The following is a 26,690-nucleotide window of genomic DNA, read 5'->3' as shown; positions in this document are numbered from 1 at the left end:
ACCTGGAAGGCTTGCTGTGATAGATGGAACCATGAATTCTACTGTCTACCAAAAAATCCTGAAGGAGAATGTCCGGCCATCTGTTCATCAACTCAAGCTGAAGCGATCTTGGGTGCTGCAACAGGACAATGACCCAAAACACACCAGCAAATCCACCTCTGAATGGCTGAAGAAAAACAAAATGAAGACTTTGGAGTGGCCTAGTCAAAGTCCTGACCTGAATCCAATTGAGATGCTATGGCATGACCTTAAAAAGGCGGTTCATGCTAGAAAACCCTCAAATAAAGCTTAATTACAACAATTCTGCAAAGATGAGTGGCCCAAAATTCCTCCAGAGCGCAGTAAAAGACTCATTGCAAGTTATCGCAAACGCTTGATTGCAGTTATTGCTGCTAAGGGTGGCCCAACCAGTTATTAGGTTCAGGGGCAATTACTTTTTCACACAGAGCCATGTAGGTTTGGATTTTTTTTTCTCCCTAAATAATAAAAACCATCATTTAAAAACTGCATTTTGTGTTTACTTGTGTTATATTTGACTAATGGTTAAATGTGTTTGATGATCAGAAACATTTTGTGTGACAATCATGCAAAAGAATAAGAAATCAGGAAGGGGGCAAATAGTTTTTCACACCACTGTATGTGTACCAACTTTCAGGTCAATAGGTCAAATTGTTTGCGAGCTATGGGTGATTTAAAATCCTGGACAGACAAACAACAACAACAACAACAACATTTATTTATAAAGCACATTTTCATACAAAAAAACTGTAGCTCAAAGTGCTTTACAAAATGAAGAATAGAAAAATGGAAGACACAATAAAAAATAAACATAAGTCAACATTAATTAACATAGAATAAGTAAGGTCCGATGGCCAGGGTGGACAGAAAAAACAAAAAAACTCCAGACGGCTGGAGAAAAAAAAAAAAATCTGTCGGGATTCCAGACCATGAGACCACCCAGTCCCCTCTGGGCATTCTACCCAACATAAATCAAACATTCCTCTTTGTGTTTAGGGTTCTCATGGAAGGACTTGATGATGATGGTCACGTAGACTTCTGGCTTTCAGTCCATCAATGTTGGAGCATCATGATGATGACAACCAGAGTAGCATATTATGTAAGAACATTATTATTATTTATTTCGGACATTTTTCCTCCCAGATATCAAACCAAGTAGGTTAGTCTGACCAGAGGTTCTACAACCCCAATATCGAAAAAGCAGGGACGGAGTAGTAAATGCAAATAAATACTAGAAGAAGTCCATCTATCCATCCATTTTCTGATGCTTATCCAGCCTGGGTGGCAGGGGAAGCAGTCAAAGCAAAGATGCCCAGATATCCCTTTATCCTGCCAACTACTCCCAGGGTGATACTGAGGTGTTCCCAGGTCAACTAGGAGATAGAGTGGGGGAAATAAATATTACAAAAAAATGAACAGTCTCTCATGTATATGGTAGTTTCATTTTAATGGAGAGAGACAGTATATCAACCACAAATCCAGAAAAAAACACATTACATTAAAAGTTATAAATTGACTAGCTGTGTAAGCCCATGCTGTAAAAAGCCCGGGGTCCTAGAAACTATTGAAATCATCAGGAAAAAAACTGAAATGTAGAGATGTCAGGTAATTCAAATGAACTACTCTGAGCATCTCTCACCTAGGAGGATTCATTTTGCCGACGTGCTCACATCGCTTCTGTATTAGCGGCTAAGCGACTTTGCCTTTCTGCTGAGGTTTTGTTTTGCTGATGTGCTCGCTTCGCTTGTGTATTAGTGGATAAGCAAGTGACTCTCTCTTCGGAAGTTTCATTCTGACGACATGCTTGCCTTGCTTGTGTATTATTGGGGGGAGAAAAAGTAAAAGGGATAACGTTTTGCTGATGTTAACGGCAAAGCGACTTTGTCTTTCTTCTGAGGTTTTGTTTTGCCGATGTGCTTGCTTTGCTTGTGTATTAGTGGATAAGCAATTGACTCTCTCTTTGGAAGTTTCATTTTGCAGATGTGCTCGACTTGCTTGTGCATTAGCGTTAGGAGGAAAAGTAAAAGGGATACCATTTGGCCGATGTTAACGGCTAAGCGATTTTATCTTAATTCTGAGGTTTCGTTTTACTGATGTGCTTGCCTCTCTGTGGTGCTATTAGCGGCTAAGTGAGTTTTCGGTTTCCTCAGAGGTGGAGCTCTTACCCCGACTCCACCTCTCACTTCCGGGCCGGACAGACAGACACACACACACACTTCCATGCGTAGATGTTTATATATAAGATTTGCATGTCCTTGAGTGAAATAAGTATTTGATGCCCTACAACCCAGCCAGACTTCTGGCTCCCACAGATTGGCTGTGTGCCCAAGTGGCACACACATTACAATCAATCAATCATTCGATCAATTACAGATAGTCCTATTCTCAACTTGTTATCTGTATATAGCACACCTGTCCACAGAATCAATTTCAGCTGTCAAAGGATGTCAGGGACAAGGTTGTAGACCTGCACACAGCTGGAATGAGTTACAAGACCATCAGTAAGAAGCTTGGTGTGAAGGTGACAACTGTTGGTGCGATTATTTGGAAATAGAAGAAACATAAAATGACCATCAGTCATCCTCGGTCTGGATATGCATGTAAGATCTTGCCTCATGGGGTGAGGATGATCATGAGAAAGGTGAGGGATACAGGCCTGGATGTTCACTAACAAACTTAAGACCATCCTGTACATGTGCCTTCTTGAGCAGGGGGACTTTGCAGGTGCAGCAAGATTTCAACCCATTAGAGTATAGTGTGTTACCAATGATGTTCTTGGTGACTGTGGTCCCAACTGCCTTCAGATCATTAATAAACTCCTCCCATGTAGTTTCGGCGGTGGGCTTTACACCACTACATCTAACACTTTGCATTGCACTTGGTGATGTAAGGCTTGGATGCAGCTGCTGGGCCATGGAAACCCATTCCACGAAGCTCTCTATGCACTGTTCTTGAGGTAATCTGGAGGCCACATGACATTTGGAGGTCTGCAGCTATTGACTCTGCTGAAAGTTGGCAGCTTCTGCACACTGTGTGCCTCAGCATGCACTGTCCCCGCTCTGTGATTTTACGTGGCCTGCCACTTTGTGGTTGAGTCACTGTTGTTCCCAATTGCTTTCATTTTGTTATAATACCACTAACAGTTGACTTTGTAATATCTAGTAGCGAGGAAATTTAACAAATGAACTTATTGCACAGGTGGCATCCTATCACAGTACCAGGCTAGAATTCACTGAGCTCCTGAGAGCGACCCATTCTGTCACAAATGTTTGTAGAAGCTGTCTGCATGATTGGGGGCTTGAGTTTATACAACTGTGGCCATGGAAGTGATTGGAAAACCTGAATTCAATGATTTGGAGGGGGGTCCCAATACCTTTGGCAAAATTATCTATCTATCTATCTATCTATCTATCTATCTATCTATCTATCTATCTATCTATCTGTCTGTCTGTCTGTCTGTCTGTCTGTCTGTCTGTCTGTCTGTCTGTCTGTCTGTCTATCTGCAGTGTCTAAGGTGGAGAGGAGGCTATGAGGCTAAGGACCTGCTGGTTCAAATCCTGTTACTGTCAGAAGGGGTCCTACTCTGCTGGACCTTTGAGCAAGGCTCTTAACCTGGAAATTGTTCCACTCTGACCTCCAAAAGAGGATTAATGCAGTTTACCAAATATCTGTCTGTTGCTCTATATAGTGCCTTTTCTATTTATCTATCTTGCATGCATCTGGTGAAGACCATTGATTTCTTTTGGATGTGTTGTCGCCACAGAAGGAGCTGAAGGAAAGCTTGATTGACACTTCTGTAAGAGTTCATGTTTTTTGTAACCAAGCCTAGTATTTTGTAGAGGGATATGGTTGCCATTCAATTAAATCTCCTTGAAAGTTCTCTGATGAGAACTGTGGGGTGCATAGTATCTATTTACAGTCATATGAAAATGTTTGGGAACTCCTCTCAGCCTGCATAATAATTTACTCTACTCTCAATTGCTGGTCTGATGAAATCAAGAATACCATCATGTCCAGAGGAAACTGAGCACTGCATATCACCTGCACAATACCATGCCAACAATGAGGCACGGTGGTGGCAGCCTCATGCTGTAGGGTTGTTTTTCAGCAGAAGGGACAGGGACACTAGGTGGGGTTGTGGGGAAAAGCTGAACGGAGCAAAGCACAGAGATATCCTTAATGAAAACCTGCTTCAGTACATTCTGGACCCCAGAGTGGGCCGAGTGTTCTAGTTTACAGTAGGAAAATGACCCTAAGCACAAAGCAAAGACAGCTCATCCTCTCTCTGACACACCAACACTGAGAACGTTCAACCAATGAATCATTCAGCAGAAGTATGTCAAGAGACTCCTCCATACCAACAGCAACATGACTGTATAATGCTTCAGTGGAACTGGGACTGCCAAATGTTCAGACTAAAGCTTGCTTATTTATTTAGTTAAAGACTTTCTACTATCTATCTATCATATAGTGCTTTTCATCTATCTACAGTCATATGAAAAAGTTTGGGAACCCCTCTCAGCCTGCATGATAAGTTACACTCCTTTAAACAAAAAAGATAACAGTGGTATGTCTTTCATTTCCTAGGAACATCTGGGTACTGAGGTGTTTTCTGAACAAAGATTTTTAGTGAAGCAGTATTTCGTTGTATGAAATTAAATCAAATGTGAAAACCTGGCTGTGCAACAATGTGGGTCCCCATGTAATTTTGCTGATTTGAATGCCTGTCACTGCTCAATGCTGATTACTTGCAACACCAAATTGGTTGGATGAGCTCATTAAGCCTTGAACTTCATAGACCGGTGTGTCCAATCATGAGTGTTAAAAGGTATTTAAGGTGCTCAATTGCAAGTTGTGCTCCCTTTGACTCTCCTCTGAAGAGTGACAGACAGCATGGGATCCTCAAAGCAACTCTCAAAAGATCTGAAAACAAACATTGTTCAGTCTCCTGGTTTAGTGGAAGGCTACAAAAAGTGATCTCAGAGGTTTAAACTGTCAGTTTCAACTATAAGGAAAGGAAATGGAAGGCCACAGGCACAGTTGCTGTTAAACCCAGCAGGTCTGGCAGGCCAAGAAAAATACAGGAGTGGTATATGCACAGGAATGTGAGAATGGCTACAGACAACCCACAGATCACCTCCAGTGACCTGCAAGAACATCTCGCTGCAGATGGTGTATCTGTACATCGTTCTACAATTCAACGCAATTTGCACAAAGAACATCTGTATGGCATGGTGATGAGAAAGAATCCCTTTCTGCACTCACGCCACAAGCAGAGTCGCTTGTTGTATGCAAAGGCTCATTTAGACAAGCCAGATTCATTTTGGAACAAAGTGCTTCGGTCTGATGAGACACAAATGGAGTTATTTGGTAATAACAAAAAGCACTTTGCATGGCGGAAGAAGAAGAAAAACACTTGCTACCTACTGTCAAATCTGGTGGAGGTTCCATCATGATGTGCGGCTGTGTGGCCAGTTCAGGGACTGGGGCCCTTGTTAAAGTCGAGGTTCGGATGAATTCAACCCAACATCAACAAATTCTTCAGGATAATGTTCAAGCATCAGTCACAAAGTTGAAGGTACGGCGGGGTTGGATATTCCAACACGACAATGACCCAAAACACAGTCCGAAATCTACAAAGGCATTCATGCAGAGGGAGAAGTACAATGTTCTGGAATGGCCGTCACAGTCCCCTGACTTGAATATCATCAAAAATCTATGGGATGATTTGAAGCAGGCTGTCCATGCTCGGCAGCCATCAAATTGAACTGAACTGGAGAGATTTTGTAATGAAGAATAGTCAGAAATACCTCCATCCAGAATTCAGTCACTCATCAAAGGCTATAGGAGGACAGCGTCTAGAGGCTGTTATATTTGCAAAAGTTGGCTCAACTAAGTATTGATGTCATATCTCTGTTGGGGGCCCAAATTTATGCACCTGTCTAATTTTGTTATGATGCATATTACATATTTTCTGTTAATCCAATAAACTTAATGTCACTGCGGAAATACTACTGTTTCCATAAGGCATGTCACATATTAAAAGGAAGTTGCTACTTTGAAAGCTCAGCCAATCAGAAACAAAAATCCAAAGAATTAAGAGGGGCTCCAAAACCTTTTCATATGACTGTATCTGCTATGGAAAACTGTTCTGCCCAAAGTTATTGTTTGCCTGGATAGGTTCCAGCTACTTGCCACCCTGATAGTAGAGAGTGGATTCAGAAAATGGATTGCAGGCCTTTGTATTGACATTTCAGGGAAAGGAGAAGTGCGTAGCATGAAATGATACAAAACATGCTGACGTGATCTTTTCCTGTGGCTTTTTTCCATCACTTCTGCTGATTGCCAGTAATGTTATTCTGAATTTACTTTAGTGAACCACGCTGTCTGAAACGTTTTCATTCATTTTTGTACAGAAAATTAGTTGCTGAAATGTGAGTGTATTGTGTATTTAAAAATGCAATTAACTGAAATATGCTGCTGATGATCATGTAATGCCTGTAAAAATCATTCACCCCCTTGGAGGTTTTCACATTCTGTTATCATACAATATTCATTTACATTATTTGACACTGATCATCAGAAAAAGACCCTTTAATGTCAAAGTGAAAGAAAATCTCTGAAAGTGATCTAAACTAATTATTAATGTCCATCCATTCATCCATTATCCAACCTGCTGTATCCTAACACAGGGTCACGGGGTTCTGCTGGAGCCAATCCCAGCCAACACAGGGCACAAGGCAGGAACAATCCCCGGACAGGGCGCCAGCCCACTGCAGGGCACACGCATACACACCAAGCACACACCTAGGGACAATTTAGGATCACCAATGCAAATAACCTGCATGTCTTTGGACTGTGGGAGGAAACTGGAGTACCTGGAGGAAACCCATGCAGACACGGGGAGAACATGCAAACTCCACGCAGGGAGGACCCAGGAAGCAAACCCAGGTCTCCTAACTGCGAGGCAGCAGCGCTACCCACTGCACCTCCATGCGGCTCACCTTCAATTTCAACTCCCTTTCGTTCCTGCACTCAAACGTGTATTCAGCATTTATTAAACTTCTAAACTATTGAGGTCTTTCACTTCTGCATCTGAAGCAGTTGTTTTGGTGTCATAAGTTAAAAACAAATTGATCAAAAATATCTTAACATTTTGTATTTTATAGTATATGTTTTATATCTGAGTTTGCCATGTCTCATTCATGAGACTGCACTTTTTAATAAATTAGTTATATTCTGCACACAATGGAGTAGTGGCTCTGTGGCTAAGAATCTACACTGGTAATCAGAAGATTGACCTCATATAAAAATGGGAAATGCTAAGGAAGAAGAATAAATTATATGCTGCACTCAGCTACAATTAACACTAGATATTCTTATAGACTCTGAATTGAATAAATCATATAACTTGTGTAAACAGTCAAAATATGCAATACTATGAGCCGGATGTCTAGGAGCTCTTGAGTACTCTGTTTGTGGTTCTCTCTGTGTCATATCAAAAGTACTATATTTTTACTAGTGTACAACATTTTAATATTTATATTAGCGATGCATTAATTGTTTATCAAGAGTTTATGCTCCAGAGGAATGACGCACTCACAATCAGAAGCACGAAGAGATATAAAGTAGTCATTTGAGTCGCCCAGCTAAGACCTTCTCTGTTAGTCGAGCGGCTTTGTGTACCCATTGGGGATGACTTGTGACCTCGCAGCAAGTACGATGAGACGTTTATTACATTAGCACGACAGTTAATCTTGGTGAAGCTTTTTGGCTAGACAGAGGGACTGAGTTGGGAACGATGTGCAGCAGGTGAGGGTTATAAAGGATAAAAAATGGAAATGTACTCACAAGCGAGGAGAGTGTGTTGAGAAGATGGAAGGAGTACTTTGAGAGGTTGATGAATGAAGAGAATGAGAGAGAGAGAGAGAGAGAGAAGAGGTTGGATGAAGTGGAGATAGTGAATCAGGATGTGCAACGGATTAGCAAGGAGGAAGTAAGAGCAGCTATGAATAGGATGAAGAATGGAAAGGCCCTTGGTCCAGATAGCATACCTGTGGAAGCATTGAGGTGTCTAGGACAGATGGCAGTGGAGTTTTTAACCAGATTGTTTAATGGAATCTTGGAAAGTGAAAGGATGCCTGAGGAGTGGAGAAGAAGTGTCCTGGAACCGATTTTTAAGAATAAGGGGGATGCACAGGACTGTAGTAACTACAGGGGGATAAAACTGATGAACCACAGCATGAAGTTATGAGAAATATTAGTGGAAAAAAGGTTAATAAGTGAGGTGATGACTAATGAGCAGCAGTATGGTTTCATGCCAGGAAAGAGCACCACAGATGTGATGTTTGCTCTGAGGGTGTTGAGGATGGAGAAGCATAGGGAAGGCCAGAAGGAGTTGTATTGTATCTTTGTGGACCTGGAGAAAGCATATGACAGTGTGCCTCAAGAGGAGCTGTGGTATTGTATGAGGAAGTCAGGAGTGTCAGAGAAGTACATAAGAGTTGTATAGGATATGTACAAGGGAAGAGTGACAGTGGTGAGGTCTGCAGTAGGAGTGACAGATACATTTGAGGTGGAGGTGGGATTACATCAGGGATCGGCTCTGAGTCCTTTCTTATTTGCAATGGTGATGAACAGGTTGACAGACGAGATTAGACAGCAGTCGCCGTGGACTGTGATGTCTAATGATGACATTGTGATCTGTAGCGAGAGTAGGGAGCAGGTTGAAGAGACCCTGGAGAGGTGGATATCTGCTCTAGAGAGGAGAGGAATGAAGGCCAGTAGGAACAAAACAGAATACATGTCTGTAAATGAGAGGGAGGTCAGTGGAGTGGTGAGGATGCGAGGCGTAGAGTTGGTGAAGGTGGATGAGTTTAAATACTTGGGATCAACAGTACAGAGTAATGGAGTTTGTGGAAGAGAGGTGAAAAAGAGAGTGCAGGCAGGGTGGAATGGGTGGAGAAGATTGTCAGGAGTGATTTGTGACAGATGGATATCAGCAAGAGTGAACGGGAAGGTCTACAGGACGGTAGTGAGACCAGCTATGTTATATGGGTTGGAGACGGTGACACTGACCAAAAAACAGGAGACAGAGCTGGAGGTGGCAGAGTTAAATATGTTAAGATTTGCATTGGGTGTGATGAGGATGGACAGAATCAGAAATTAGGACATTAGAGGGTCAACTCAAGTGGGACGGTTGATAGACAAAGTCAGAGAGGTGAGATTGTGTTGGTTTGGACATGTGCAGAGGAGAAATGTTGGGTATTGTCATGCTTGGGCCACAGATTTGCACAGAGACACAAGAGGTCGTAGAGACAGGAAGAATTTTACTCAAACACTGCAAACAAACATTTGTCTCTTTTAAAGATTTTAAAACTTGCTCCTTGACAGAGGTGACAGTTCCTTCTCTCAAGTAATGGTATGCATACAGTACGTATCTTCTTCTTCAAAGGAGTACACATCAGGAGCAGGAAATGTCTGAGAGAGAGAGAGAGAAAGCAAAACAATCAATCCCAAAGCTGACAGGCACTGTACAAGGCTTTTAAGTAAGCGGAGTACCGCGTGAGAGGTTTATCACACGTTATAGCGCAAGTAAGAAGGGTAAGGAGCAATGTGAAGGCAGACTGTCAACTGTTTCAGGGGTTTTCCCATCTGAGGGTGCGATCAGCCCTTCAGCTTACAGTTTAATGAGAGAAGGGTGCTATGGATAGAGCTGCCAGGCAAGAGGAAAAAAGGAAGGCCTAAGAGGAGGATTATGGATGTGGCGAGAGAGGATATGCAGGTGGTGGGTGTATCAGAGCAAGATGGAGAAGACAGGACGATATGGAAGAAGATAATCCGTTGTGGCAACCGCTAACAGATGCAGCCGAAAGAAGAAGAAAAAGAAAATAATAAATATTTCTTTTGCACACACATTTAGTTTGCCACCATTACTATAATAGTACATTTAGCACAAAAGTGCACCGCAAATACAGGGCGGTAGGGGCGTGAAAAGTGGGTAGAATCAAAAGAGATGCAAATGACAGGGGTGTCATTTTACAGGCCTCAGAATGTCTCGGGTCACTGAATCTGTCCGAAGCCTAAAACTGTCCTGATTGTAGCTGGACTCTATTGAAAATCTTTAACTGCCTTTCAGATAGCCTTGGAGTCACAATCCCTCCTAATCCATTAACAGGCGGGTTTGGTGGATTCCCAGATGGTCTTAAAACGGAGAAGGACAAACAAACTGGAATCGCCTTTATACCTCTATTAGCACTTAGGCTTATTTTGCTGAACTGGGAGGATTCTAACACATCACTCTGAAGTCAATGGGTAACCGATGTTCTATACTATTTGAAATTGGAAAATAATCAAATTCTCACTTAGAGGAAACTTTTTTTAAAACCTGGCAGGATCTAATCAATAACATTACAGAATAAGCACTTAAATTGGGGAAAAGGATTTTCTCCCCCTCTTTTTTTCTACTCTTAAAGTGTTACTCTGGCCGTTGGCCTTGCTCTCTTTCTCATGGGTGGGAGGCTGATTTGAATTTAGTTTTGTTAAGTTTGACTGGCTCTTAACAGCATTATAGGCCCATGGGATAAGCAGTGCACTGTGGCCCCTACCTACACAACCACTCACAGGAATAAAATGTAAATGATTGCTAAAATTAAACACATATTTATTGTATTGGTACTTCCAACAAAATCAGTGTTTAAACATGACAAAACATGCTTCACAGCAAAGATTAACCAACGCAAAAGTATGAAATTACTATAAATTACTATTAATTAATTCATAATTAAAATTAATTACTATTAGTTTATTATTAATCAAGTGTTCAACATAAACATTTGCAAGATTTCTTCACAGAGAATTGAGTTGAAGTGACGTTAACATATACAGTTTTACGTGATGTTGTGCGTGAGGTTCGTACACATACTGTACATGCACGTGAGGTTGCTGAGGTGACTGTAATACTAAATCAGAGGTGAATGCCAATGTCCACTTGTAACACAGTAACAAATATTTAAAGTTTAGTATAGTATAGTATTTATTTATTGACAGCAAGTCACAACATTACATAGATTCGCATGTGGCCCCTATGCTTGTGGGGCTCCCGGGAAACTGCCCAGTGTGCCCATGTGTTAAAGATGGTCCTGCTTGTATGGAATGTTACTTGCTTTTAATAAATTCATTAAAATGTCTCTTTATTATTAGAAAAAACCTACAATGAGACAAGACTTATTTTCAAGAGATTTTATTTAAAGTCCCACAAGACAAGACTTTGGCCATGAGATTTTTTCAAGTCCCGCCCTCCTCTCAACAATATTCAACCAAGCACACGGTACTCTCACCTCTCATTCATGTGAATGCTTTTGTCAGACACAGTTCCTACTCTCTCAGCTCTTATAAATGTTGACGTTTTCCTCACTTTAAGTTCCCAATTATAGAAGGCGTATTATGTCCAGATCTTATTGAAGAATTTCATCACGGAGGGTTATCAACAGTAAAAATTAGTACATGGGCAATCCTAGCACCAAGTCAAACAAATTAACCCGAAAAATGTCGATCGGTTGCGTGGCAAATTGGTTAAATGAGTATCAATAGACTCTGCTGAAACAGTTGGCGGTGATCGTGCAGAACAGGAAAACCACAACTTACAATATCATGAAGAATCTTTACATCTGTTAACACCGTCCGGTCTTCCACCGGCCGAATTACTGCAGAAAGAAGGATGTATCCGAGAAAGGTAATGTAGTACATCTCCCGCAGATAACATTAGACACCAAAGGAGATCTTGATATGCCATTCGCATTAAAACGTTAACAGTTTCCCGTTAGAAGAGCTTTTGCAAACGTTATGTTCTCACAATGCAAGTCCAAACACAGAATCAAAATTCAATGCAATACTGACGAAAGTTTTACAATAAAAGTGTAAGTTGAAAAAGTATTTGTGTGTTAATTTCAAAGCCAAACAGAACAAAATCATTTTACGCAGCGAATAATTCGAACGCAAAATGAAACATAATTTACTTTCAAATTATTACGTTTTACTCTTTTTTAATATGGTTAATTACTTTCTGTAATATAAAATAGTTAGTTCTATTCTGCATATGTAACAATTCCCATAAAAATAACAATCTGTTTAAATTATACTTCCACATCCCCATACGCGAGTGGCAGAACCGCAAAGAATGTAGCACAGGCCTGGAGTTGGCGAGCAAAGCAAGTAAGGGGCATAGCCTGCTAGTTACAAAAAAAAGAAAAACTGCCCGAGGGATGCATGGATGACAACTGGAAGGCAGACTACTTGCCCTATTTGGTCCATGGCCGAGAGGCCCTATCTGCTAATTAAAGTTTTTTCTGTGTACACATTTTGGTTGATTGCAGCAGACCTGACCCATTACTTTCGGGCAGAGGCCATGAATGATTAGAGCAGGTGAAAGAGTGCAATGTGTGGTCTGAAAAGAGCACAACAAGGCTGGTAGTTGCCCATATCTCCATATTGGAGAATATAAAGTGAGAAGGAACCACCGTGAAGCCAGAAGCTGTTGAAATGACCCCAAAAATTGTGCCAGACTGGACCTGTATAACAGTCAGCATCCTCCACAGACGAACTGGATGACAACTGTACATTTCATTGGCTTCTCTCCGGCCTGGACATGTATGGCTCAAGTCTGTTCTGCATCACTAAAGAACACAAATCCAACTGGACAGGCGCCCCATGCTGGATACAGAGGTGTATCAACACCTTTGTCCATGTTTGTCCAGTTGTCCATATTCCTTCCTTTGCCACTGGTTCATTACCTTCATGGCTATCTGATGTCCCGAAGGAGGTTGGTCCCCAGGGTTGCTAGCACAAGACAATAAAGTGTGATGGCTTTGTATAATTTTGATTTCATGTGAAGTCAATTCAAATGATTGTTTACTCCCCCAATATCCCCATTGTACTGAGCAAATGGTCCATTTTTCTTCTAACATTTTTTTCTAACCTTATGATTTAATTGTCAATGAGCAGCCACATTATTTTCTATAAGTCGATATTGGGAAAATGTATTAAAAAATATTTCCAATATTAAGGCTAACAAATGTTTTTCTTTCTTTCTTAGTGCTGATGGAACCTATGAAGTTTCTTTTTATTGTAACGCTGTGGTGTCACACAATGGGGACGTCTTTTGGCTTCCACCGGCAATTTACAAGAGCGCGTGTAAGATCGAAGTGAAGCATTTTCCTTTTGACCAACAAAACTGTACGATGAAGTTTCGCTCCTGGACTTATGACCATTCGGAAATTGACCTCATTCTAACCAGTGATTTTGCAAGCCGAGATGACTTCACTCCCAGCGGTGAATGGGATATCGTTTCTCTGCCTGGAAGAAAAAATGAGAATCCTGATGACCCGACCTACGTAGATATAACTTATGATTTTATTATTAAACGGAAGCCGCTGTTTTACACTATCAACTTAATCATTCCATGTGTGCTCATTACTTCGTTGGCAATTTTAGTATTTTATCTTCCCTCGGACTGCGGAGAGAAAATGACTCTCTGTATTTCAGTACTTCTTGCTTTAACTGTGTTTTTGCTGCTAATTTCAAAGATTGTCCCACCAACATCACTAGATGTTCCACTGATTGGTAAATACTTAATGTTCACTATGGTTCTGGTCACTTTCTCTATTGTCACCAGTGTCTGCGTCCTGAATGTCCACCATCGATCACCAAGCACGCATACAATGCCAAACTGGGTAAAGAAAGTTTTCCTTGAAAAGTTGCCTGCATTGTTATTCATGAAGCGGCCAGACAGTACAAGCATGAGAGAGAGATTGCGAAGAAGACAGCTGAAATCGTTTCCTGATCTTAAAGGTGGCAAATGTGACGTCGACTCGTTCTATGTCAATGAAGACAGTGCCAAAAAATATGGCTGGAAAATTAGTGATTTACCCGATAACCTGGAGTTCAGAAGGAGAATGACCATCAAGTGCAACCCCGATATCGAGGAGGCTGTGGAAGGAGTACGGTTTATTGCCGAACATATGAAATCTGAGGATGATGACCAAAGTGTGAGTTCTGTTATATTTTATATATTCTATTAGTGTGGGAAAATATTTTAATCATAGATTATAGCCTATAAAAATACTTTGCAATATTCAATACAGTTAATCTGTGTTTTCCAAAAATGTACACTGCTAAGACATTTGCTATTGCTGTGAACTTCTGAACAGTAAGAAATTTTTGAACATTACATGTGTTTTAATTGTAGGAAGTGTGAACTCCAATAGTTTGTAGTTTTCAAGAAAACATGACATACTCACGATTTTATGTCCCTCCTTACAATGGCCATGCAATTGTTATACAATAGATAGATAGATAGATACAGTGCATCTGGAAAGTATTCACAGCGCATCACTTTTTCCACATTTTGTTATGTCACAGCCTTATTCCAAAATGGATTAAATTAATTTTTTTCCTCAGAAATCTACACAAAACACCCCATTATGACAACGTGAAAAAAGTTTACTTGAGATTTTTGCAAATTTATTAAAAATAAAAAAATTGAGAAAGCACATGTACATAAGTATTCATAGCCTTTGCCATGAAGCTCAAAATTGAGCTCAGGTGCATCCTGTTTCCCCTGATCATCCTTGAGATGTTTCTGCAGCTTCATTGGAGTCCACCTGTGGTAAATTCAGTTGATTGGACATGATTTGGAAAGGCACACACCTGTCTATAGAAGGTCCCACAGTTGACAGTTCATGTCAGAGCACAAACCAAGCATGAAGTCAAAGGAATTGTTTGTAGACCTCCGAGACAGGATTGTCTCGAGGCACAAATCTGGGGAAGGTTACAGAAAAATTTCTGCTGCTTTGAAGGTCCCAATGAGCACAGTGGCCTCCATCATCCGTGAGTGGAAGAAGTTCGAAAACACCAGGACTCTTCCTAGAGGTGGCCGGCCATCTAAACTGAGCGATTGGGGGAGAAGGGCCTTAGTCAGGGAGGTGACCAAGAACCCGATGGTCACGCTGTCAGAGCTCCAGAAGTCCTCTGTGGAGAGAGGAGAACCTTCCAGAAGGACAACCATCTCTGCAGCAATCCACCAATCAGGTCTGTATGGTAGAGTGGCCAGACGGAAGCCACTCCTTAGTAAAAGGCACATGGCAGCCCACCTGGAGTTTGCCAAAAGGCACCTGAAGGACTCTCAGATCATGAGAAACAAAATTCTCTGGTCTAATGAAACAAAGATTGAACTCTTTGGTGTGAATGCCAGACATCACGTTTGGAGGAAACCAGGCACCGCTCATCACCAGGCCAATACCATCCCTACAGTGAAGCATGGTGGTGGCAGAATCATGCTGTGGGGATGTTTTTCAGTGGCAGGAACTGGGAGATTAGTCAGGATAAAGAGAAAGATGACTGCAGCAACGTACAGCGACATCCTGGATGAAAACCAGCGGCTAAGTGAGTTTTCTGTTTCTTCGGAGGTGGAGCCCTTACCCCAACTCCACCTCTCACTTCCCAGACAGACAGACAGACACACACACTTCCATTCGTAGATGTTTATATATAAGATATGGAGTAGACATGTTAGATTTAAATACACAATAGGAGGTCTATAACTTCACGAGAAGGACTATGGTAGTTACGTATAGTGAACTCATCACTATCTACAGAAGCGATCAAGAAGGGAAGTTAGGTTAAATATCACAATATGTGGCGTACAAGTCAAAGGAGATTATGCGTAAGTTGTACTGGCGAGAGTACTGTGGTCAGTTTTAGTTTCCAAATTACAAAAAGGCTTTGCAGCGCTCGTGAAAGAAACTGGGATAACACCAGGACTAAGAATTGTGAATTATGAGGAAATATTGATGGATTTGAATCTTTTCAGTTTAATTAAAACAGATGTGAAGAGGTGACATGATTGACATGTTTGACATGTTTAAAAGTATGAGATGAATTGGTACAGTGGATCCCAGCAGTTACTTTAAAATAAATTCCGCAACAGGGTCACGATTTAAAACTTGTTAAAGGGGCAGATTTCACACAAATGTTAGAAAGATTTTCTCCAAGCAAAAAGCCATAGACACATGCAATAAATGACCAAGTAGTGTGGTGGAGAGCAGGCCTTGTAGGGACCTTCAAATCTTGACTTGATGTTATTTTGGACAATCTAGGTGAATAGGGTGGATGAGCTTGTTCTCAATGCTCAATGGCCTGTTCCCGTCACTATTGTTGTATTGTTTTTATACAATGAAAGTCTTACTTGGGCATTGTGAGTTTTACACCAGGAGGTGGAGTGAAATATTTTTTACTGAAGGACCCTATTTTAATGGGATTACTCTGTCCCAATATTCAAATATTCAGATATTCAAATTCATCGTTTAATTGCTTCCTCTGAGACAAATCTGTGTTCACAAACTCCAGAGATGGTATTTTAAGGTCTACAAATGACGTGTTTCCTAATTTTTCTGCAATGCATGAGATATATAAATAGACATTCAGAACATTGATTTCAGATCGAGAAAAAGTGTACAAATTGGATTACCACATCTCCTTCAAGAAATAACAAGTCAGAGACTTTGGAGCGCCACATGCTGACTTTCTGACATGATTGGCAGAGAAGAAAGAATCTGATCCAGCATGTGCAGATGTGGAAATGAGATTGAAGGACTCAAAAATGGTATCAGGCAACACACGAACTGGCAGTGTGTAGCGGAAGAAGATCGTGAGGGAATTTCTCTTGTTAAACTTACATTGTAGAAGGATTTTACAAAATAAAAATTTAATTATTCAACCAACCACACATAGATATGATTGGTATGTTATAAGCAATTTGGCCAAAAATTCTTTCTTGGAAAAACAGAATATATTAAAACATCAGAACATTAGGACAATCTAGACGAGAACAGGCCATTCAGCTCAACAAAATTCACCAGTCCTATCCTCTTATTTCTTCCAAAAAAACATTAAGTCGAGTTTTGAAAGACACTAACGTCTTACTGTCTACCACACTACTTGGTAGCTTATTCCAACTATCTATCACTCTCTGTGTAAAGAAAAACTTCCTAATGTTTGTGCGAAATTCACCCGGAACAACTTTCCAACTGTGTCCCCGTGTTCTTGATGAACTCATTTTAAAATTACAGTCTTGGTCCACTGGACTAATTCCCTTCATAATTTTAAACACTTCAGTCAGGTCTCCTCTTAATCTTCTTTTGCTTAAACTGTAAAGGTTCAGCTCTTTTAATCTTTCCTCATAATTCAAACCCTGTAGACCCTGAATCAGCCTAGTCGCTCTTCTCTGGACCTTTTCTAGTGCTGTTATGTCCTTTTTTTAGCCTGGAGACCAAAACTGCACACAGTACTCAAGATGAGGCCTCACCAGTGCGTTATAAAGATTGAGCAGAACAAGTCATGTGACTTGTACTCCACACGTCAAGGCGCTATATAACCTGACATTCTGTTAACCTTCAAGCGGGGTAATTTTTGCTAAATCGCTTGTAATTCGACCTCTCCAAATTAGAATCATTGCTGTTATTGAACTATCTGGAGTATAAACACATGTTTGGTCTCTTTGTAAAGGTAACATTCTCTAGTTTCACCCTTAGTAGTCAGAATCACTGTAGGTGTGACTGATCAAAAGTTATGCACATTAGAACTCACAAAAAAAATTTTTTGTTTTTTTATGAAAATAAAGGAAAATAAAGCTGCAGTAGGTAGGTGGGGACAGAAACACACTATGTACCAACAGAATAACTTGTTGACTACTCACATTTCAAATTTGAAAAGAATACCTGTAAAAATGACATTTTTTACACCAGTTTTATGTGGGCATGCCCAGGGGCTTTTTAGAGGGACCATTATCCACATTTTGGAACGTATGGAAAAAGTGTAATAACTTTTGAATGCTTCAACCCACAGATATCAATGAGGGCTCTACTGAAAGCTTACACCTAAAGGAATCTATATCTACACACAGTGTCACTCTATTAGTTATAAAAATAATAAAAACAATAAAAAATACACATTTCTATGTAAAAATAGTCAATACAAGTCTTATGGGCCAAAAATATATTTATATTTTTATTTTTTACTTTTTTTATAAAATGCACACAAACTATATATATTTCTTTTACAAACTGTTACAACACAGCTCAGCGTTTTTCCATGTGCCACTTGATGGCAGCAATCACTAGCAAGCAGAAAGCACAAGGGCGTGGCACATGTCGCTCTCTGCCATTAGACGTCCCTGGGCGATTGAATACTTTCACGCGCGTACATGCATCTATTATTTAATCAGCGTTTATTTACATTTATCTATTTTATTCATATTTAAAATGCGAAAAACTTGGCGAAATCACAATAAACAACCACGCACCAACTCTGCAGACTGGCACAAATGCCACCTTCGCAGCTCCGATCGTTTGTTTACAAGTTAGTATGGCAAGTTACATATCAAAATGCTCGGCTGCTCATTGGCTGTAAGTTTTGAGTGTCAGTCACAGTGTCCAATCAAACTGGTAGATTCTACCAGGGTTTGGAGTTATACGTCATCGTTCAGCTGTCTGTGACACTCGTTGGCTATACGAGGTGCCAGTCAACCCCAGACCCGTCGTAATTGGCCAACTTAGGTGTCGATCAGAAGCTAACACTTCCGTGTTTCATGCGGTAGCATGGTTATCGCCGACAGAAACAAATTACGTCTGATATGATCAATAGAAATGAAAAAAAATTACGTAGCTAGTCTCAAGTTATGAAACGTTTTCTGGAGTTTTTGTCCCTTTGAGGATATATCGTGTGTTTTGGACCTAATCGTTTTACTGGATTATATTCGCTGGAGCCTTACGGACAGAATGGGATCAATACTGCTCGGAAATATTGATGTTTGACTTGCAGGGGGTCTTCAAAGGTAGGGAAAGTCAACTCTTAAAAGTATGTACTTCTCTGTAAAAAAGGCTTTAGTGTCAGTGCTGTGGTTGTTGTGTGTCAAAATGGTTTATATCATCGGTAAGACGAGACTTTGAAGTTTCATTTGATGGGTAGTATGTCGAGATGCATGGCAGATGGGCATGCACACATTACTGTAACGTTTTTAAAACGCTGTTATGTCCCGGGACCGGTACGTGTGCGCGTTAAGGGGTTAATGGCTTCTGAACACTATCTGGAAGTCGATAACTTAGAGTCCACAATGACTCCTAAATCCTTCTCATAAGGTGTATTCTCGATTCTCAGACCGCCCATTGTGTATTCAAACCTCACATTTTTACTTCCTATGTGTAATACTTTACATTTACTGACATTAAATTTCATCTGCCACAAATCTGCCCAAGCCTGTCTGCTATCCAAGTCCTTCTGTAATGATATAACGGACTCCAAATTATCTGCTAATCCACCTATCTTGGTATCATCTGCAAATTTACCCAGCTTGTTACTAATATTCCTATCTAAATCATTTCTATAGTTGCTTGGATTTGCCCTGTCACCCTTTTTATATAATGGGAAATTTGCCATTTTCCAGTCCTTTGGAATCTCTCCAGTGTGCAGTGATTTCCTAATAATATGTGTCAAGGGTTTATATCTGTACTCAGTAGCCTCCTTAAGAACTCGAGGGTAAATATTATCTGGTCCTGGTGATTTGTTTGATTTCAGCTAATTTATGGCTGGAAACGATCTGGTATGGATATGGAAACGATCTGATAATATCTAGAAGAAGGTTGCTTCAGTAATGGCAAAGTAGGTGGTGGAGGAGGAAACGCTTGAAACACAAATTAAGGACTGACTTTCTGCAGTTTTCAATAGACATATTAGCAAACTTTTCTTAAAATGGTTAATTTAATGCGATTTGAATATACTGCAATTGCGGTGAAATCATTGAATGCCACAGAATAACAGTTAAGCAAGCGTTCTATTTAATTCCACTGGCCAATAGATCATTTTCAGGCTTTGCTTACTAAAAAAATTATGGTGATCATGACAGGTATCTTCAGAGTGAATGCAAATACAGTATACTTTCTGAATAATAAGGAATTTAAAGAAACAAGAAGTTAACTTTTATAGACTTTAGTGTGTTTAATCACTTACAGTAATAATGCTGACACATTGTATTAGTTCAATTGAGCTAAAAGTATTTTGCTGCTGATATTTGTTTGTTATAGGCAGAGTGGTGGCTCTGAGGCTAGGGATCTGCACTGGCAACTGGAAGGTTGTCGGTTCGAATCCCGTAAATGCCAATAGGGACTCTGCTCTGTTGGGCCCTTGAGCAAGGCCCTTAACCTTCAATTGCTAAGTGCTTTGAGTAGTGAGAAAAGCGCTATATAAATGCAAAGAATTATTCATTTTTCTATAAGTGTCCAAAAAAAGTAGGCCAGCATTGATGGATTCCTCTTACCCGGACACTGCTTTTCCATCATTGTTTTCACGTTGTTTGTAACTGGCTACTCCAAAATTAGCAAGGAAGAAGTCCAAGTATGAATGTAGAAAATGAGTCTCTAATGACTTGTTGCACTTCATGATTTTGTACACTTGAAGCACGTGTCAACCAGCAGGATGTAGTTTGGTGCTCCACAGTTGCCAAGAAAATTCTCAACAACGTTCTTGAATGTCTTCCGTGTTATTTCCTCTGGCCCCACTTGCAAATCTTTGATTACTTTGTACCAATATTTCCCTGTTCGTTTCTTATGGGTAATTTTAGTTAATGTATGCTGTGAAGCCAACCCCGATATAGACAAGCGCAGGAGGCACGTTTTTTATTTTTTTCCCTCGTGGTAAATGCCTTCCCCATTTCCCACAAGCACAACACAACACAATTTCTTCCTTTTCTTTTTCTCTTTTTCCTCCTCCACTCCTCCGGTCAAGCTTCATCTCCCTCCTCCAAACTCTGGCCCCCTGAAAGGAGTAAGGCGGCCTCCTTTATAGTGCAGCCGAAAGTGCTACAGGTGCACTCCGATCTTCTTCCGGCAGTACTCTCGATTGTTCCGGCAACACTTCTGGGTGTGGCAGAAGTGCTGTAGTCCAGGCCTCCAGAATTGTCCAAGGACCCCCTGACAGCCCCTGATACAATCCAGGGAGGTTGCCTTCTCGAGTTTTGGGGAATGTATTGCCTTGAATATGTCCTCTCCCCTGGTCCTTCCATCACAGGGGGTTTCCGCGGGGCAAGGGCCCCAGCCGTCTGCCGCAATACATACCGGTGCATACCCTCAGTTCGGTCCACTACATTAACAACACTTTATTTATAACAACAAAATGTCTATTCACACCTTCAAGACACACCATGTCCAAGGAATTTTATCATAAATTGTGCGCATCGATGCTCCTTCTGACCCCTAAGTGGATAAACTCCCCCAGCCATGTTATTCAGCACGCACAACAAGGAGTACTGGGCCTGGCAGTTCTTTTTTACTCTCTCTTCAGGCACTATATAAGGTAATTATTACCAGAGGAACTTGGTCATTTTAGACCAGCCTAAATCAACAACATTTATTTCTATAGCACATTTTCATACAAATAATGTAGCTCAAAGTGCTTTACATGATGAAGAAAAGAGAAATAAGAGACAAAGTAAGAATTAGAATAAGACAGCACTAATTAACATAGAATAAGAGTAAGGTCCGATGGCCAGGGAGGACAGAAAAAACAAAAATAAACTCCAGACGGCTGGAGAGAAAAAATAAAATCTGCAGGGGTTCCAGGCCATGGGACCACCCAGTCCCCTCTGGGCATTCTACCTCACATAAATGAAACAGTTCTCTTTGTATTCAGGGTTTTCTTGGAAGGACTTGATGATTAAATCACTCAAATGACGTAACTTTACTGACATTTTGATATGCACGGGACTAAGTCTAACCTGGAGTTATTTTTTTACTGACTTTTTATAGAAGGTTGAAAGGCTTAGCTGAGATGCCTAAGTCCGTAAAAAGTTACTGATATGAGTGATTTGGATGGGACTAAAATTACAGAGGTCCTCCGGCAATAATTTATTGAGATTCTGTAAAAAGCCACACAGAGGCCACACTTTAAGATGCAAACCACTAGTTACACACAAAAAAAAAACAGGATGGCCAGATTACAGTCTTCAGAATTCTTTGAAAAGGTCTTGTGGATGGGCGGCACGGTGGCACAGTGGTAGCGCTGCTGTCTTGTAGTTAGGAGACCCAGGTTCGCTTCCCGGGTCCTCCCTGCGTGGAGTTTGGATGTTCTCCCCGTGTCTGCTCCGGGCACTCCGGTTTCCTCCCACAGTCCAAAGACATGCAAGTTAGGTGGATTGGCGATTCTAAATTGGCCCTAGTGTGTGCTTGGTGTGTGTGTGTCCTGCGGTGGGTTGGCACCCTGCCTGGGATTGGTTCTTGCCTTGTGCCCTGTGATGGCTGGGATTGGCTCCAGCAGACCCCCGTGACCCTGTGTTCGGATTCAGCAGGTTAGAAAATGGATGGATGGTCTTGTGGACAGACGAGACAAAGATGAACCTGATCAGAGTGATGGTGAGAGTAAAGTGTGGAGATGAAAAGGAACTATTCAAGGTCCAAAGCAGGGAGTGTTGTGGCTTGGGCATGTATGGCTGCCACAGGTCCTGGCACACTTCTTTTCATTGATGATGGAACTGCTGATGGAAAAATGAAATCTGAGGTGTAGAAAAATTTGATCTGCTCAAGTTCCAGTAAAGCCCTCCAAACTCACTGGACGGCACTTCATCCTACAACAAGATAATGATCCAAATGTACTGCTGAGGCAAGCCAGTCACCCAACTTAAATCCAACTGAGGAGACCTTCTACATGCTTAAGAGAAAATGTAAGGGGACAAGCCCTCTAAACAAGCAGGAGCTAAAGATGGCTGCATTAGAGACCTGTCAGAGCATCACCAGAGAAGATCCTCAGCATTTGGGCCCATGATTTACCGCGGCAAGAAATCGTAAATTCCGCTGCATGTTTTTTTACATTCCGCGGCATACCGTGGCGCGGCAAATGCAGTACCAGAACTCCATAAGACTAATTCGTAACCCAAGCAAGATAAATGCTATTTTTCTTATTCTTAATCCTTAATAATAATCAATCATAATTCGTAATACTAATCAAATAGGTATATCAAAGCGTTTACATCCGCACATTTTAATCCACAGATTTGCTTTAGGCAAATGATGCTGAAACATATGTAGGCATAATATTACTCTAAACAAACTATCGAATAATGTTTCTAAAGTTATTGTTTATTTATTGTTGAAGAAAACGGCACTGTAAGCTCGTAGGTTTTCTTGTGACAGAGAATATCGCAGTGGTGACAACACCGATCCATGTTTTGAGAATGAACGTTCCACATCAACAGAAGAGATCGGCAGCGCAATGTAAACTTTAGCAAAAGCTGATAAGCGAGGCAGTCTGTCCTCTAAGGCACGCCAAAAAGCAGTGATATCAGCTGCAATTACTTCACCAGATGCTATGTCCAGATAAGCTTACCATTCATCTGCTGCAGCCATCATTGTTGGCACTGACTGTACATTATCAGCAAAATTGTTCGATAAGAGAAGTAACTGTCGTGGATCAAATATTCTCACAGATCTGAATAGGTCTATTGTCGGCTGTTTGGTTCCCACAAAATATTCTTCAAGTTTAGCAGCAGCATTGTGCTTTGCATATTCACAGCTGCTGGTTGCAATTGGAAATCTGGACGATTTCAGGCAAGACAGTAAGTCAGACACTTTGTTGTAGACATCGACAGCCATGGATGACTGTGCCTCAAAAGAAGTCAGAGTGTTTATAATTGGCTGGCAGTGAACAGATACAAATTCAAGTTCAGCTCTCAGCTCGTTAAGTTTATCAGTACTTTGCAGCAACGCCGACAGCTTCTTTAACTGGACTGTAGCTCCACTGTGTTCGATTTCAGGAGCAACGATTGAGATATCAATGAGATGATGCAATAGGCTAAAGAAAGAACTTAAAGAAGTAATCAAAACTAATCATACTAATATCAATATGCCTCAAATGGTTAGATTTCATTCAGATTTGGTATTTTCCGTGGCAGTTAGGTTAATTCCGCGGCGTGGCGTTTTACCACTGCAAAACCCTAAATTCCGCGGCATGGTGTTAAATTCTGCGGGCCGCGGTAAATCGTGGGTCCTACTCAGAACCTGGTGATGTCTAATAATCACAGACCTCAAGTAGGAATTGCATGTGAGGGATTTGCGACAACGAACTAAATATGGCAGATTTCATTGACCTGCCATTGCTGGGCGCCAAATATTATGAGGCCCTGAAATGGGGGACCGTCTAGAAAAAGTGACATTTCTACATGCTGTGACCAAAATGTACACAAAAACCCTTAAATGAAAGTCTGCAATGTGCACTTTAATCTCTTATGAATTGTTTGATTTATAATTTGAAACTGTAGAGCAGAGGAATAAATCAAGGAAAAATGTGTTTTTGTCCCATGCATCTATCATCTTATAGTGCCTTTCATATCTATCTATCTATCTATCTATCTATCTATCTATCTATCTATCTATCTATCTATCTATCTATCTATCTATCTATCTATCTATTTATTATATAGTGCCCTTCCTATCTATCTATAGGGTGGTCCAGATCTAACTATGCAATTTTCATTACATTATAACTTATTAAGTTTATTACATAGAAATTCACCCAAAAAATCCCGGACCATCGAGAAGTGTGCAAATTGATGAAATGAAGAATCGTCTTCGCGCCGAATTGGAATCGTCCCTGCATCAATCAAAGTCATCCAGATGATCTGGATCTGCATAATTAGATCTGGACCACCCTCTGTCTATCTATCTATCTATCTATCTATCTATCTATCTATCTATCTATCTATCTATCTATCTATCTATGTCTAATAGAAAAAAAGCCATTTATCCCTGAAATAATTTGAAAGACCAAGTCTCTGTTTGTAACATGTCTCTCTTTATTTATTTATTTTTTCCTTTCTTTTTCAGATCACCGAAGACTGGAAATATGTGGCCATGGTTATTGACCGCCTTTTTTTGTGGATATTTGTCATTGTCTGTGTAGTCGGAACAGTAGGACTTTTTCTGCAGCCTTTGTTTCAGAACTACAACACTCCAAATATGGCGAATGACGAATGAGTGCTTCCACCACTTGTCTCAACACTGTAAGCAGATGCCAGTTCCAAAGTTTACAAAAGATCACGAGCTCAGAAGCAACTCAGGACTTCTTACAATAGCACTGTAGAATTTTTTTTTGTTTTATTAAAATAAAGAGCAAATCAGTTTAATCACGTGGATCAGATTACATTGGCTACATTGTTTATGCTCTAACTAGCATGTAACAGTGTCGTGGTTTGTGGAATTAAATGACAATAAAGATTGGATTTGCTGACCTGCTGAGCCCAAAGAAACTGCTTAACAAAAGAGGAAGATTACTTTTTTTGAGGCTTTCTCGGTCCCACACGGCATGAAATGCTTAGCTAAAATGAACGTAACCTTTTGACAATGCAAAATTTTCAAAATTATTTTAACCTTTACCACCAAAGTAAAACTATCAACATAATTGAGTCAGTTAAAAGTACAAAAGTAATTTGAGGTTATATCAGTTACAAGCACACCACACTTTGTAGAATGAAGTCATTCTGTAGATTCTTTAGCCGATGAGGGTTTTCCAATGGCAAAAGATTAAAGAAAGCTGTTTGTAACTGAAAGCTGGAAACGCAGAGAGCATTAATTGTCCTTTGTATTAAAGAATTTCACAGTTAAGCTCTGAAGTGCACAACTCCAGTCGAAAACAAAACTGGTATCCCTTCTAACTGGCAAACTCGCTGGTCTACTGGTTTTCATTCTAAATGAAATTTTAATCATTGGGCTTTTTGAAGGTCTGCATGATTACTTTACATTTCTCTTTTAAACCAGACTACTGTGGAAATAATTATTTATTCAAGCAGAACTCCCACTTGAAAACATCAGCTGCGATTCCAAATAAAACACCTGCAGCCTGCCAACTGCCCTACGGTACAATGAAATATGAGAGCAAAGCAAAGGGGTCTGTCGCTGTGGCAGGACACAGAAGAGAGCAAGCAGGCTTTATAGAGTTTCTTTTTCGTTTTAATATTCCAAGTCAAGGCAGAGGTTCAGGCGTTTACTGAGACGAATATGTCCAAAGAATAAACCTGAAAAATCCAAGTAAATTCGTACATCAAACATGATCTTTTTTGTCATTTTTTTATTACACTAAAGAAAACAACATCTGTATGTACACAATAAGAAAGATGTCCTTTATAGAAGTTATAGCCCTGAACGTCTACGTCTTCTATGCTTTTAATTGTGCTATTACTGATGGATTCCTGCTATTATTAGAAACCCATAATTCCCTTTCATCTGCCATTTCAAGTCACTATACTACTACAACAACAACAGCATTTATTTCTATAGCACATTTTCATACAAACAATGTCGCTCAAAGTTCTTTACATGATGAAGAAAGAGAAAAAAAGACACAATAAATAACTGAAATTCGGGAACACTAATTAACATAGAATAAAAGTAAGGTCCGATGGCCAGGGAGGAAGAAAAAACAAAAAAAAAAACTCCAGACGGCTGGAGAAAAAAAAAAAATCTGCAGTCGTTCAGAGGCCACGAGACCACCCAGCCCCCTCTAGGCATTTTACCTAACAAAAATGACCTCAATCAGTCCTCATTGTATTCAGGATTCTCGTGGAAGAATTTGATGAT

General features: G+C 40.4%; 1 protein-coding gene across 2 annotated transcripts in view; it reads left to right on the top strand.

Moving 5' to 3' along the window:
* chrnb5a (cholinergic receptor, nicotinic, beta 5a) overlaps positions 1 to 25,542 on the top strand; it is a 181,146-nt gene extending 155,604 nt beyond the window's left edge. For both annotated transcript variants that reach the window (XM_039758232.1, XM_039758233.1), the window contains 2 exons: positions 13,112 to 14,063; positions 24,942 to 25,542. In XM_039758232.1, coding sequence (XP_039614166.1) covers positions 13,112 to 14,063; positions 24,942 to 25,091 — 1,102 coding nt within the window. In that variant the 3' untranslated portion in view covers positions 25,092 to 25,542. The remainder of the gene's footprint in view (positions 1 to 13,111; positions 14,064 to 24,941) is intronic.
* The last annotated feature ends 1,148 nt before the right edge of the window (positions 25,543 to 26,690 follow it).

Source organism: Polypterus senegalus, chromosome 7 (assembly GCF_016835505.1).
Source record: "Polypterus senegalus isolate Bchr_013 chromosome 7, ASM1683550v1, whole genome shotgun sequence".
In the NCBI taxonomy this organism is placed as follows: Eukaryota; Metazoa; Chordata; class Cladistia; order Polypteriformes; family Polypteridae; genus Polypterus; species Polypterus senegalus.
This window is presented reverse-complemented; position numbering and strand designations above follow the sequence as displayed.